The 16,035-nt window shown below is 44.8% G+C and overlaps 1 protein-coding gene across 5 annotated transcripts in view; it reads right to left on the bottom strand.

Annotated features, from left to right (window-relative positions):
• GPM6B (glycoprotein M6B) overlaps positions 1-16,035 on the bottom strand; it is a 159,416-nt gene that overhangs the window by 29,171 nt on the left and 114,210 nt on the right. For 2 of the 5 annotated variants that reach the window (XM_056131263.1, XM_056131264.1), the window contains exons 1-2: positions 14,619-15,040; positions 6,333-6,452 (exon numbers count right to left, since the gene is read on the bottom strand). The exons of 1 other annotated variant lie outside the window; for it this stretch is intronic. In XM_056131263.1, coding sequence (XP_055987238.1) covers positions 6,333-6,452; positions 14,619-14,679 — 181 coding nt within the window. In that variant the 5' untranslated portion in view covers positions 14,680-15,040. Of the gene's footprint in view, positions 1-6,332; positions 6,453-14,618; positions 15,041-16,035 lie in introns of those variants that run through there. 2 more of the 5 variants (XM_056131265.1, XM_056131266.1) reach the window with 2 other exon arrangements.

Here is a 16,035-nt window from a genome sequence, read left to right as displayed (position 1 = left end):
GACAGCAGGTCACTGAGTACTGAGTAGTGGCCCAAATGGACACAGCTGGGACAGGGGACCTCTATCCTGAATTCCCACCAGGTAGCTCTGAGGGTGGCGAAGGTTTCAAATCCAAATGAATTTTCATGAACCCTAGCTGCAGGCGTATAACAGCAGAGGCTTATGAAGCAAAGGCCAGATGTCACCATTCCCAAAGGACGGAGAATCGTCGCTTTGAGCAATCCACTTTGCTGTCCCTAAACACAGGTGTTGTGCCAGATAGAAAATTCCAGTTCAACACAATTGATTTGTTTTTCCTCTTTGTTTTCTGTGTCTGCCTACGCCGAGCTGAGGACCAGACATAAGAGCCAACGGCCAGTACGTTCAATCTATCACAGAGGGAGTGAGCCAGTTACATAACCAAGTGCTAATCACACACAGACTGTATAGCTGTGCATGCATAAACAATGAAAAAACTCCATACGTGTGGCACAGAAATGTCTCTGGTAAACAAGCCAACTGCCAACTGCTCCCTACAGTACTTTTTTGGGTGGTGGCGGTGGGGGAGTTTGAAAGCGGGAGCTGGCTTGAAATAGAAATAGTTGATAGATATGTGGCAAAAAACCTCTTTCAAACCTTCTGAAATGGCAGCATGTGGATCAGCTCATGCTGTGTCCACAGTTTCCGTCCATTTACTTGGAAACCATCTGAGGAGCTGGGGGCTCTCAGGCCTCCCTTGGTTTTGGTTATCTAAACAAAAGCAGCATCTCCAAACAGACTAGACAGAGAGACCTGGCCACCACGTCGAAACAGACAACACTGAGCATGCGGGAGAGCTCACCAGGGATGAAGATCCGAGGATGCCAGGGAAGATGGAGGCCTTCCCCCAGGAACACAGCTCAAGTGGGCTGGGGAGAGTAACACCCAGGAACAATGGCAGCTACCTCTTGCCACAGTGTCACTCAGAGGAGTGGGCCCCTGAGAGACAAGTCCCAGGCTCAGCCCAGGGAGACGAGGAACAAAGGCTGGGGCTCTCCAGGGGCCATCTGTCTTCTCAGGTCACATGTGCATAGAGCCAGCGTGACCCAGATTGCCACGGCTGTCCCTCCCATTAGGACCGTGCTTCCTGCTCGGGATCCAGTCTCAACAATGGAAATCCCTCCACTTGGATTTCCTGGTAAACTGCCATCTAAATGCTGGGACAGCCCTTTGCTCTCACACACCTCCTGGCATGCTCTCTGGCCATTTAGACACGGATTCAGAGCAACTGTGAGTTGGGAGGGAGGGTTGTTTATCACACCCCTCACCTGTCAGACTCAGTCCTGGCTTGCGGATCAGACAGCACTATGCTAGCCCCTCTTGCTCCATAAGCAAACAGCCCTCATATGTCATACCATCTTGTATGAGTCTATTAAAGAAAGAGGTGCTTTTTGTAGCTCTCTCAAAGGCTTTTCTCCTAGCACCCTTAGGCAACAGGAGGAAGACCTCTCACTCTTTCTGCCCCATCTCACATTCTTCTGTGCTGAGGTTTTCAACAAAGGACTTAGAGCAGGCAAGAGGACAGAATGAAAGGTCATGGTCCCGCCAGCCCCCACGACTCAGCCTGGGATGAACGCAGCTACTACACTGGCCCCTTTATAGGAGCAGAAGAATACATAGCTTAAGCCATTCTCCTGTCTTTTCCAAAGATCCAAAGGTTCTCAATGTCTTGGGCATGAGTTTAATTCTTTGGTGCCTCTAACCCAGTGCCTTGTCTGTGAAAAGCAAATGTCTTCGGGAACCATGCAAACAGACCCAGACTGTGCTGTGCCGAGGACCTCATTTGAATGAAAAGAGGGACATTCTCAGGGACTGTCCTCTGAAGGCCATCCAACATCCACCCTGGCGATCAGGGTCTCTGGGAGCCTGAAGTGGCCATTGCACCAGGGCTCAATATTCCACCAAAATGAAGCTCAGGCTTAATGCTTCCTCCTGTTACTACCTCAGCCTCAGACCTCAGGTGCCCAGGCAGTATGGGTGACAGCGTGGTCCCTGTCCTGTTCTTCTAGTCTGGCAAGTGGCTGGATTCGCATCAGACAGGTTGGCCAAAGACAAACATCAAAAGGAAGTTCAACGAGAACTATAAGCCTCTGGTACACAGGGCTAAAGCAATAGTCCAAGAGGGTAGGATGTTTGTCTGGCACATGGCTGACCTGGGTTCGATCCCCAGCATACCATATGGTCTCCCAAGCAACACCAGGAGTAATTCCTGAGTGCAGAGCCAGGAAGAACCTCTGAGCATTGCTGGATGTGACCCCAAAGCAAAAACAAACAAAACAAATAAAATAAATGACGTGTGTGTGTGTGTGTGTGTGTGTGTGTGTGTGTGTGTGTGTGTTTAAAGCCTCTGGTACACAGGGAGAGAATGAGTCAGAGTAACCCACCTGGTGAATAACTTCCACCATGAGGGTGTGGGAGGCACCAGGAAAGGCTCAGTGAGCAGGATTAAGATGGTGACACAAGCTGGTGCCTTCTCCACTGATGAGTTCAAGAGATTTCATCTTTGGCGTGCAGAGGAAAGCCTCTTACAAAGGGAGATTTCTCTTTATAATTGTAAATGTCTCTTACCCAAGAGCTCCCTCTACTCAGTTTTCAGACCTCTCCTCAGAAACAATGGTTAGGCCTAGGAGATAGATTTGGGGGTACGAAACTCCCCATAGTAGCCTTGTAGGAAGTTGCCCACTGGGCCGTCCATCTTGGACTTCCTGTAGGCCCTGAGAAGATGTGGCTATTAGCTGGCTACAGAAGTTAAAAAAGACAAGAAAAAGAGAAACAGATGGTGAGTGTTGAGCTCTCCAAGTCCTAAGCATGTCACTCCCTGGGAAGTTACACCAAAAAGAAAAGCAAGAAAAGATCAAAACAGACGGAACTGGGCCCCCCCTTGACCTTGAAAACTGGGGGAGGGAGAAGTGGGCGGTCTCTCCAGGATCTGCAGGCTCAGCGAGGCGTTTTCCTTTGGCAACGCTTTCCTGGTCAGCCTACATCACCCCCACCCCCAGGAACTGAGAACTCTGGGGAGGGGGAAGACACAAGAGCCATATGGAATTCTCTATTTTTTCCCTCATACCATCTGGTTTGGGATCTAAGTACAGAATGGCAACTGCATGGGTTTAGTAGCCAACAAAGTCTCCAGGCAACTCAGGAGGCAGTCACATGGCTGGGTCGCCCCCCTGGGCTACAGTTTTCAGACTTTGCTAGCAAGTTCTCAGCACCTGCCTGCCCCCCACCCCACACTTTAGTGGGTTCCAGGTTGGTGCCATGGAAGTGGATTTTCCCCAGTGACCGCAGGCAGTGCACACAATGAGTTCCGACTATGGAAGGATGGAGGCAGATTCCAGGTCTGGGAAGAAGAGGCTAGAAACCAAGGCCAGTGATATTGCTTTCCCCATTCTGACAGGAACCCCCTCGATCACGGGATTCTCCCTTGCAGTCAACAACTCCTCGCACTCGCAGCAATACAAAATGAGTGGAGATTTATAGTTTCCCATCATGCCATTCCAGAATTCCCCAAAGTCCAAAAAACAAGGAATTTGGGGAGAAGGTTGGCGGTGAACTTATCTTGCAATGAAACCTGGTCTAGTCAAAATATAACTTGCCCTTAGACCCAACCTGAAGGGACGGCGGCTGCCCCAGACTTCATCTATCTGCCTCCAGATTTCCAGAAAGATCCGAATGTTGGACCTGCACCAGATAGCCTGTGGGATTGGAGAGCACAACACAATGGTCCAGGTTATCTGCAAAAACCCACCTTGACTTAGAAACAAATTTGACCGAGAGGGGCTGGAGTGGTAGTACAGGGGGAAGGACGTTTGCCTTGCATGCAGCCGACCCAGGTTTGATTCCCAGAATCCCATATGCTCCCCCGAGCACCCCCAGGAGTAATTCCTGAGTGCAGAACCAGGAGTAACCCCTGTGCATCGCCGGGTGTGACCCAAAAAGCAAAAAAAAATTTTTTTTTTGACCCAGAGGTTTCAAAAAACAAATTAAGTTTTGTATTTTTCTTTTTAGCTATACTGTTGCCCAGCATGTCTGTATTCAAGTGCTTGGTTGTGGGTCCAAAGCCCAAAATTTTAGTCTGTAGCACTATAGTACGGTCCTCCCATTGTTCATCAATTTGCTCAAGTGGGCACCAGTAATATCTCCATTGAGAGACTTGTTGTTACTGTTTTTGGCATATGGAATACGCCACGGGAAGCTTTCTAGGCTCTGCCATGCAGGTGGAATAATCTCGGTAGCTTGCCGGGCTCTCTGAGAGGGATGGAGGAATCAAACCTGGGTCGGCCGCGTGCAAGACAAATGCCCTACCCGCTGTGCTATTGCTCCAGCCCAGTGCTCCTATAACTGCTCAGCAAATGGAAAATTCTCTTCAGTGTTCTCTCTGGACTGATTTGGGTACAGAGCAAGAGTACTCTACTGGCACCAGAAGGGAGACTCATAAAAATTGCTATCTTGAAACTGGAATGACAGTAGTGGGGGTAGAATGTTTGCCTTGCCCAAGGTAGACCTGGGTTTTATCCCTGTCACCGGATATGACCTCCCAAGTTCCATCAGGAGTGATCCCTGAGCACAGAGCCAGGAGTATGCCCTCGTCACTTCTGGGTGTAACCCAAAAGCACAAACAACAATGCATGATTTAAGTATGTAATGCAACAGTTTCAAGCAAATTTACAGACTGTGCTACCATTACCACACTCTGTTTTAAAACAGTCCTCCTGGAGCCCAAGTAAAAATACAGAGGCTAGGGCATGCGCTTTGCACATGACTGACCTGGGTTCTATCCCTGCCAGCCCATATGGTCTCCAGAGCACTGTAGGAGTGATCCCTAATTGCAGAGCCAGGAGTAAGTTCTGAGTACCAGCAGGTAGGCCCAACCCCGCACCCCAAAAAGAATAAAAGCATCCCCAAAGGCCCCTTTTGCCCAATGGCAATCCTCCCCTTCCCCACCCTTCATTTATGAAGTTGCCAATGCCAGACATTTCCTATCAGTTGAATCTAACAGTGCTTGGTCTCATATCTGGCTTCTTTCACTCCACATTGTATTTTCCAGGTTCATCAATGTGGTTCCATTGAATAAACACCCCATTCATTTTTATGGCTGAATAGCATTCCATTGTATGGCGAGACACTAAGGTTGAGTATTAAAACTCAAGATGGCAGAATCCCCCTCTTTGAGGATCTAAGAACAGTGATGCCTCTCTCATCCCCATTGCTGACCAGAGTCACAGGAACCTCCTGAGAATGCATAACTCAAGGTGTAGAGCTCAATTCAGTCAGATTGCATGAAAAGTCACCTGAAAGCACAGACAAAGTTTTAAAGAAAACATTTTGTGCAATTGACGGTGTTTGGACTATTCAATTCAAGGGCTGTCTGATACCTCAGGACAGCCCTTTCTCGCACTAGAGGTTCTATTCTGCCACTAGGATTTATTCCTGGAAAAAAATGCCTGTTTGGGTGAAATGACACTACTGGTTTAAGCAAAATCCTAGTGGTCATCTAAATTGATTGTTGTGTAGATTATACCCAGCATCATCATCTAATATCCACATTTTAGGTAACCTGAAATCTCTGGGTGTTGGCTAACTGGTCTAAGTATTAATAAGATCAGAGAATGTTGAAAATATGGAGGATGCATTTGCATATTTATTACTCAACATCCTTCCGCTCTAGTCTCCGAAGTGGTCAATGTCCGATTCCCCCAGACCCAGTACTAAGTGGCCCCGAGAGCCCGTGTTCCTCAGGAGCAGGAACCTAGAAAGCAGAGCCGGGACCTACCTGATGGGGTTGAGGACCAGTTAGCCATCCTCCTTTCACAGGCTTTGATTTTTCCTTTGCAAAGATCATGGCTGATGTTCAAAACATAGAGGTGCAAATCAGTGGGGCTGGGGAGACACTTTGGGGGGAGGGCTCATGGTACTCTCCAAGGCAAGGCTCCCCCGAGCATCCTGGCCCAGTTCTTGGCCCCATGCTGGATGCGTGTGGCTCCCTCCCCTGCCCCATTACTGGTTCAGACACTGGAAATTTCATGGTTAACCCAAAGACGTATCTCATTGTACACTGCTCCCTTAGGGAAGAGGAAGTGAGGGGGAAGAGGAGGGAGGAGGGAGAAGAAAGGCGAAAGATGGGGTGGAATGGAGAGGAGGAGAGAAAAACAAAGATGGATTAAAAATTTTAAAGGGCTGATTCTACCCACGCCCCTGTGAACAAATTAATGCATCAAGCAAAACATAAAATATCACCAAACTGAAAGAACCATTACAAATAGTAAAGATAACAGTTCACTTGCTATTAGAAGTCACCCCGAGGCTGTATTTACCTGGACTGCTCAAGGGGCTAGCCCTGTCCCCCAGGGTTGGCACAGGATGGTACTGGTGTTTCTTTGAGCCTGGGTACATCCAGTGGTACCTGCCAATTTCCATTTCAGCTCTGCTGTTCACTGCCAATTTCAGGTGGCAAAGAGTCAGTGTATCTATCTCCAGCAAAGATTCGATATCAGCATTTTAATTTATTCTTTACCATATAGTTAAAGGAAATGGAGAGTTTAAAAATATGCTACGGAAAATGCAACCTTTTAGCATCATCTTCTCAACTCGGTCTGATCATTGGTGCCTCCTTCTCCACTTGAAGTTTATGAAAATGACCAGACCTGCCTTTTATTTCCTCATTTTGGCATCTCCCCCACCCCTCCTGATAGAAGGCTCATTGAGGCAGATCATATTTATGATGGATACCTAGCTTCTCACAATAGTTTTTCTTAGTATATTTTGCTTCCAGACCAACAGCAGCTGCACAAGCAAAGGTGGATACTGACTTAAGCTTACAATGGTGCCCAGTTCCACTCTTGCAAATCTGGCAAGGAACCCCATACCCTGCTGAAGCTTGGGTGAAACTCTTGTCCTCTCACTGGCATGTGCATTTATCTCTGTCACCTCTTAAATCAGTAGCTCAGCAATTTGAACGTTCTGGATTCAATCTCGTCCCAATGATCTCCCAGTATTTTCCAGAGGCTGCTGGTCCTGGCACTACTGCTTACGCCACCCTCCCCGCCATGTTAACAAGTGGGGGTTCAGGTTCCTATCTGGAAATGACTTTACTTTTTACTTCTTAATGGATGGGAAAGAGAAACACCGCATTTGCTTGATATCATTAGTTAAATTAAAACCTTGAAATCTTGAAGCCCAGTTTCCGTGGTCACAAAGATCAATGTATGCCTGAGAATCCCAGAAGAAGGGATTCCATCCCCTGGGGTGACAGAGATACCTACAGATGAAAAAACAACTCTGACATTGGCACAGGCAATGATTCCATCAGAAAATGGGGCTCTCCTCTCCAACTGGTACCTGTGATCATGGAGGCAATAACCCCACAGGCAGACCAATGCGCTAGTCAACTCCATGGGAACCTCAGCAAGCCTTTCTTAAATCCAGGCTCACATGTCTTTGAAGACTCACAAGATCGTTTGGAGTGGGAGGTAGTGATTTGGAGGGAAAAAACAGCTTGGCTTCAAGGTGAAGTAAATATGTCTTTTTTTTTAAAAAAAAAAAGAGAGGCTAGGATCAAAACTGTATGGAGAAACTGTTTGCTGCCGTTCTTGTGACTGATGCTTACAGTTGTAATCCGTGGCATGTTATGAAAGTGTGAGCTATCACACAAAGCACAGGGTATCCATTTCCTCATGAGGCAAGCCCATGAAACAGGTATTATTAGCATTTGACCCTTACGCATATAGACACCGAGGACAATGAGAAGTTGCTTGCCTGAAATCATTCAGGAGGACTGGAAAAGCCTGGAACTGAATCTGCCAATGAACTGCAGAGACTACTTTGAAAGTAGCATGTTAGCCTACTGTGGTCTGGGTATGCGCCGCAAGGTTTTTACTCTGGAGCTATAGGCCTTTTTCTGGATGCGCACTGTTTCTCCTGTGCCTCCTCACTGACTGTTTTAGGTCCTAAACTAGCACGTCATTTTTTGAGTTCTTGCAAATTCTTAACTCTTGGCCACTTCTAGATTGAAATGCTGGCTTCAGTACCCAGGAGAGTCTCTCAGACATGAGTTAGACTTTATTATTTGAAAGCAAACAAAGCTTAGTGGGACTAGAGGAAAAACTCAAAAGGAGGTCCAGTTGCTTTATAGTCTGGTCTACTTCCTCTTGATAAAGTGGCTGGAAGCCCTCCGTAACGGCCTCAAGAGGTTCCCAAGAAGCTTAATCACTCTCCATCTGAAAAATTCATCTTATAGAAGGTATCTCTGCATGCCCAACACACAGCAGATGGCCAATGACTATCTGTTGAACTTTAGTTTAATGCAAGGGAGCACCCTGGGGCCTGTAGACCAAGAAATGGTTCTCCAGGTCTCCTATGTGACCTAGGTCATGCCATCTAAAGGAATCTTTGCATTGGAGACATCCATTGTCTGTCCTTATATTCTCAGATGGAGTGGAAGAAGGCATATCTCCAGGATTCTGGGCCATCAAGCACAGCTGCCAGCAACGCCAATGAAAAAACATGGCCTGCCCAACACTAATTATTGTTTCTGTGAAAATACGGCAGCCATGCCAGAGACACTTAATTCACATAAAAATACAACTCGTCTGGCAGATGGGAAGAGGTGACCAGTGAATGATGTTTTCCAATACTTCCTGGAAGGCCTTTACACAATGCTAAATCTTTACCTATGAAAAGAAAATTAGTTATATTTTGAGCCAAATTTAAATCAAGATATTAGGTATAATGCTTCTTATAACATTTATAAAAAGCTTAACACATGTTTGGTTCTCCAGGACAGGGCCCTGGAACTTCAAAGGGAGTTATATGATTGTCAGGCAAAGTCTGGCATACTAGGTGATTGGTATATGAAAACACTGTTGATTCTGGGCAACTGGCAAGAAACTGGGATACCAGGAAGACTGTGTAGCAGCCTTGTTTCTTCCAGAGGGAAGCCATTAAATGTCTCCTCCTTGAGAGTAGAATACAGAGATGGGCTTAGTCCAAGCTATATTATTGAGGCAGTACAGAAGTGAGTGGTATCTGAGATCCTATTTGTGGTTGTGGTGAGCCTTGGGGGCCCACCAGGAGATACACAGTGGGTGGTACTCACTAAAGGTGGCTATGAACCAACAATTGGAAATTGCAGAAAGGAAAGCCAAATGATGCCTCCCATGCCATTTCCCCCTGTTCTTTGACAACGTGCCTGCGTGTCAAGGCAGAATGAGTGAATTGCAGGTGGGAAAGCTGGTAGCATCTAGGAACTTCTCACTGGCAGCAACCAAGAGACAAAGACTAAGCTTTCTAGAAAGACCATCTTCACTGGACAAGATCTTCGAAAGCTGCGTTGATCAGCCTTTATTTTTAGCTAATATTTAAATACTACAGCAAAGAGTGCTTGGAATATGAGCACAGAGGTCAGCACACAGGGCTTCTTGTTTTGGTAAATAAAGTTTTATTGGCACCCAGCCCCAGCCATTTGTCTTGATATTATCTATGGCTGCTCTCATGTTGTGGTGGTAAGGCTGAACCATAGTAACAGAGACTGTGCGACTGTGCAGCCCAAATATTTATTCTCTGGCCCTTTACAAGTAAAGTGTGCTGATCCCTGCTAGCACATATAGCTATTGCGGCTTGAATCTAGAGAGAAGTTAATGCGACTAATCCAATCAGCCTTCAGAAAGAAAATTTTCTTCTTTTCTCCGATTACACTCGTATTACAATATTCTCTAAAGGGAAATGTTACTTGGCTGGCTAAGGATCAAAATTCTCCTCTCTGGCATTCTCATCTGTCATTTAATCTGCCACTAATAAGCAAAACTATGGTCACGACCAAGATTCTATTCACACTGTGGTTCCTGAGATGTGTTAGCACTCTTCTACACTTCTCAGGTGAGCTGGGAGGACAGAGAAAGGATGGCATTTCAGAGGAGATGGCGGCTCTGTGAATAAATGGACAGAAGAATAAACAGCCAGGTACATTTGCGAGGCTGGGATTTAACCTTCTGTTCTTAGACACCAATATGGGTCTCCTCCCACGCTCCCACGGCCATCCATTCTCCTGGCCAAGCATCTCACATGGACAAACACAGGATCACGTGGAGAGAAAAGGAAGAGAGTGCTTCCCAGCATGCTCTTGTGGCCAGTGTTGGGGATGGGGTGGGAGTGGGGCGCACACCTCAGGGATACGGGCTCTTGTGCATTCTCTCAGTTCTCTCTCATTTTTGTAAGGTTTTCCCTCCTCAATCAACCTGCACTGACTGACAACTAACAGAGAAATGCGATTTCTAGAATTGTAATCTGAATTGAAGTGTGTCCCTCCATTCCAAGAAGGCAAATCTCAATTCCCCAAAAATGGGTCCAAATTCTTTGTCTAGTGAATTAGCAAGGCCAAGTTTCGAGAAGTGGGCTCATGGCAACAATATAAAAGTAGGGGAGGCACCAAATGGCTTGTTGAGATCTTCTCCACAATTAAACTTTCTAAAAAAATGAAAGCAAGCTGTCTCCTACCTACCAAATATGTCCAGCACCATCTGGCTGCCAGGCTTTGCTCCCCAGCCTAGTCCCCAGACACCCTCTCTTCAAATGTCCTCCTTGGCAGGTTCTCATGGAGAAAAACTGAAGCTCAAACTTTTTGGTAACTTATTTGTATAATTAAGTCTGAAAAGATGAATTAAAAAAAATCTCAAAATGGAATGACTTACAGATCTCCAGGAGTAGGGTAACATGTTAAATACGTGCTGTGGGTTTTGAGCAGTTTTAAAGACTAGAGGAGTGATTTTCTTCCTAACAAGAGAGAAGGCAGGTCAAAAGCATCTACATTTTGCTAAACAAATTTTAAAATAACACAAAAAAGAAAGAAATTTTATCTATTTGATTGAAAAGATTGAAGTGGATGTGTTTATTTTATACAGTCTACATAAAAAATTCAACAATTGGTATACATTTCTTACTCCATGCCCTGCAATTTATTTTAAATGATACATTATTTCTCATTTAGCAATTTTTCTTCCTATGTGCTTAGGAATTCAATTTGATGCATGGAATGCTGGATTTTAGCTCAGCAATGACCATAGGAACTTAACTAGTTGGATTCTAATTGTTTTAGTAGATTCTAATTTCCTACATTTAATAAAAATAATTTTATCACGAACACTTGGATCTTTTCTCACACAATAGAGTAATTGATTCCATTGATTTTCTACTCGGCGATTATGCACTCCCAACTAGTCCAGATGCATTGGTTTTCAGAAATGAATTGACATCAAATAATGCTCCCGTGAAATAAATAGAACCCTAATTCTATCTATTACTGAGTCTCATGATTTCATTTTCCTTTGAGTCTGTCTTATTCATTTCCTTCACTTATTCCATTTCAGTGAATCTGCTTACTCAATCCTCACACTCTGATTTAATTTAATGCTTCCAATTAAAAAACTGTCATTAGTAATAATTTGGCATTTCTCACACCTGTCTGAGGGAACCTACTTGCTTTCATTAACAATTCCCTAATAGCTACTAAATACTTTGTGAGAATTTTGATCATCGGTAGTATTCTGTGACAAAGGCTAATGTTTCAAAATAACACATGGCTTTCTCTTTTTAAGGCCTGCCATCATTATTGTTTAAAATGGCAACAGAGTTGTTCTGATTTAAGGAAAGAGCACTTTGTCTTGTCAAACGGCCCAGGAAGGGACAACAACTAGAAAATCTCAGGTCAATGAAAAAGTGACGTGTTATTTATAGTCTTAATAAATTCTTAATGAGCAATGCATTAATTATCTATCAAAAGTAGAGAATCCACAAGCGACCAAGTAATAGACCTTGGGCAATAATACCCTAAATTAAGAAGCACCGACTATTGAAAATAAATGGGAAAGCAGGGATAGAAGAGGAAAAAAATTCACTGCATACAAAATTCTGGGGGGCATAGCAAAATGTATAGAATTAAATTGAGTAAATTAAACCCCTTGCTGAAAAGCATAAAAGGAAAGGGCGGAAAAAAAAAGATCCACCAGGTCAGCAATTATAAAATGCGTTTCTAATTATGTTATTGTAAAAATGTTCATTTCAATGAAGTAAACATTTCTTTTGTAAATTTCAAATGAAACCCAAAGGAACACTGGACTGATCCGCATGCAGCAGCATCTGTGATGGTTGCTTTATGCCTCCACGTGCCCTGAATGATAATGGCTGAGCAAACGAGGACCCTATAAAAATGAGTCTTGGGTGAGTTTTGACTTTGTGCAGCTGGTACACGAACTTGTTCTTCCAAATGATGATGACTCTATCAGCCAGACTCAGAGCAACATTTTGGTGAAGGGGGGCGCACAGCCATCACAGTCTTGTTGCGGCAGAAAAAACACACAACCCCCGCCTGTATTCATGCTTTAGCATGCACTCGGCATGAAAGGTTATCTGGCAGTAACTTGCTCATTATACATTATTCACTTAACAGCAAGTGGTTATCTATTTTCCTTTAAAAAAAATTCCTCTGGGAATTAGATCTTGCTTTTAATTTTGTCGCTAAAACCACAGCTAATGAGTCTTCACATACAGACTGTCAATGGATGTACTAGCCTTTGGTAAATTTGTTATTAATAATATTTGTCATAATAACAGCACTCCATAAGACTGATGATGAGATACTAATTTGTGTACTGAGTCGTCTATATTTGTTTTATGCGAGCTGCATGCCTTTGGAGAGAAAGCCATAAGGTTTGGTTGTAGCTTTTTAGATTTTTTTTTTCAGAAACCAAATGATTTCATCTGAGACTAGCAAACACCAGGTTAAAAAAAGTATGTAAAAAACAGTCATTAGTTTTAGTTCATACAACTGTGATAGCATTTTGATGCTATCAACTGTGAGAGGGTTCCTTGCGGCAATAGGATTGTTAAATGATTACAGCCCCAAACTTCACCTCTAATCATTATGGAAACGACTCTTTCAACTGTATCTTGGTTCCTCAGCTTCATAAATATTCCCAGGAGCTTATCTTAATGTTATTTGCCCATTCCTATCAGTGAAGAATATATGCTATATAAGAAGCAATATGGGCTGGCTTTTTGGGGGGAGGGGGCACACCCGGAAATGCTCAGGGGTTCCTCCTGGCTCTACAAACAGGAGTCATTCATGGTGGTACTTTGGGGACCATATAGGATGCCAGGGACTGAACCCAGGTTGGCAATGTACAAGGCAAGCGCCCTACCCACTGTACTAACAGTCCAACCCCATGGTTTATTGAAAAAAATCTTTGTCCTGTTTGCTTTTTTTGTTGTTGTTGGACACAGACATTGAAACGAGCAAGCAATTTTTTAAAAGCATTTGGACTAAACGCTCCTAAACCATCCACTTCAAAACTGTTAGAAGGTGTCATATCTACTGGATCATACTTTAAAGTTTTAATTAATTAACCAAAGCAAGCACAAGGTTTGGGATGCCATGTAATTAGTGTGTACAGGAAGGAATTACATGTAGAAGCAAGCAGAACTCCCCAAGCATGCTGTGAGGTGGAAATGCAGGCACAGCATGGGAGTAAAATGGTTGGCGAGCTGCAATTTCAGACAATTCCACCTATATATTGATAAGCTAAACCGAGTTGTACCTCCAACCCAGAAAATGACTGCTACTGTTTTATGCCTATCAGTGGGTCTGGGGACACGAAAAATAACCTGCTGATTTTGGATCTGAGAGCCGCTGTGGTCAGGAAACAAGCACCCGTCTTCTGGACAGCCCGTAACTTTGGCTGAAGCAAACAGATTCCCAAACAGTGGCTGATTTGGGGGCACCGAACCTGAAGTCAGTCATCATCCAGGAAAAGACAAGATTAATTTTAACAGTTATTTTCTTACTGCCAAACACATTTAAAAAAAAAGTTATCCTGCATGTCAAAATTAGGATGTGTTCTATGGTTCCCATTTTAAAAATCAGAGATCGGAATTTGATTAACCTTTTGTCCCCCAGATCTCCAAGTTCTAAACAGCCGAAGCCCCCTTCGCCCCCCCTCCTCCGCCCTCCACATATTTATCAGCACTAGATGGCAGAGGTGACATCCCGCCTCTCTAAATCCAACTGTAAAGGCTATTGTACGTTAAAGTTCGGGCTTGATTCGCGGAAAGAGCAATCATGTTCAATAAGAAAATTCGAAAATTGTCCCAATTGCTACAGCCTCAGCAGAACCCAGCTATATTTCATATGCGAGCCCCCCATATATATCCTCCTCAGCAGTAACGGAAAACAATGCATTCCACGCCCCTGGAATATAACATGCAGAACATAAGACCTAAGTTAGGACTCATTATGGTAAAAAAAAAAAACACATAGTTTTCCCAATCCAGCTACCCAAGGTGACAGACTGCAGACATTCTCCCAGAAGTATCAGGTTGGGTAGGAAGCGTTGGAACAGGAATGAAGAAAGGCTGCACTATTAACATCAGCCTACAGGAAAACAAAACAAAACAAAACAAAACAAACCCCACACCATAAACCACCCTGCAAGCAAGTCCATGCCATAGGAGTTTTTCAGAGCTATTTTACATGAGACACAAAATCAGGCTAACCCTTTTCAAGCACCCCCAGTGAAAAGCTTGAAACAGGCTCTTGTCAGAGCGCTGGGTACCTTTTCTCTCTTGGCTTTGTTCAGTATTTTCCTCGGTTGCAGTTTCCATGGCTGGTTTCATACCATCCACCAAAAATGCTTTTCCCCCACTCCTCCCCGCACACACTTTTTCCCTCCTCTTGCTTTTCTTTGAGACTCCCCTCCGGTCTTATTTACACCCGTGTGATTGAGAGGTTCTGTTCTGCGCTACAGTCCATCACAATCCTTTCCAAGATGCAGAAGTCTCGTCCGCGGCAATTTCCCTCTGCCTACTGGTCCATAAAGACAGCTGCCAAGGAGCCGGCAGCCATACGTCACCGAGGATCCCAGTTATAAAACAGCCTTTCTGTGCGGCTGTGCCTCAATGCGGCTCCCAATGCGGCTTTGAGGGGGCACAGCCTGCTCCCCACTCTTCGCTCCCCTCCCCTCGCCCAGCTCGCTCTCTCGCTCTCCTACACACGCTCTTTCTGCTGCTTCTTGCTCCCTGCCGACTGCACCCGATGCATGCTAATTAATTCTCCCAGGAAAGAATAGATTCGTGACATCAGAGAACGGCTGAGGAGGAGAAAGAAAAGAGCCCCCTCCCACCACGTGACTCAGCTGATCCGCCACCCCTTCTGTGGTCTGTCTCTGGAGGCCACCAGCCTGCCTCCCCCGCCCCCAAACAACCCAACAACTACTTCCTTTCCTGTGGGACCCCCTTCCAGGGCCATCTCTCCCCTCCCCTCTTCTCCCCTCCCTTCCTCTCCCCTCTCCTCCTCTCCCCCTCCTCTCCCCTCCCCTCCTCGCCTCTCACCTCCCTTTCCTGTAAGCTTTCTCTAATATATGCCTCCATACACTCTCCAGGCAGTGTTACTTAAACATACATATACTAAAGAGAGGAACAAACATATAGCAGAAGGAAGCAAACCCGCACATGGCGATTAAGGATAGAAGTGTAGCAATTCAGTATCAGGACCCCGTTCCTGGTCAACAGCTAGCATATGTGAGAGAGAAACCCAAGTTTAAGCCTGATGCATTCAAAAGCAGCCCTCTGTATTTAAAATGAGTGTAATATGTTCTAAGCACTCCTAAGGTGCATTTGGGTGACTTCTGGAAATGAAAATCTAAGTAGACTTGAGTGGTTATTTCTACAAGGAGGTTTAGATATCAGAACCACTACTTCAAGGTCAAAAAGGCATTTATCTGCGAGATTACTCGGAATGTTTGAAGGAAAATAATAAAGATGATTTGGATGGCTGGGTTTCCAAGCCTTTCTGTAAACCCAGACCCCCATTGCAATGGCACTTAGGCAACGTTTTTAACCCATTCAAGCATCTGAATTTGGCCATGTGTTCTGTGCAATGGTTGTATGTGGAAGGGAACCTGGGGCTTCGTACACACAAAACATGTGTTCTACCACGCACCACATCCCCAGCTCCCTAATAACCTGATCTCT

Source organism: Sorex fumeus, unplaced genomic scaffold (genome assembly GCF_029834395.1).
Source record: "Sorex fumeus unplaced genomic scaffold, SorFum_2.1 ptg000086l, whole genome shotgun sequence".
Taxonomy (NCBI): domain Eukaryota; kingdom Metazoa; phylum Chordata; class Mammalia; order Eulipotyphla; family Soricidae; genus Sorex; species Sorex fumeus.
This window is presented reverse-complemented; position numbering and strand designations above follow the sequence as displayed.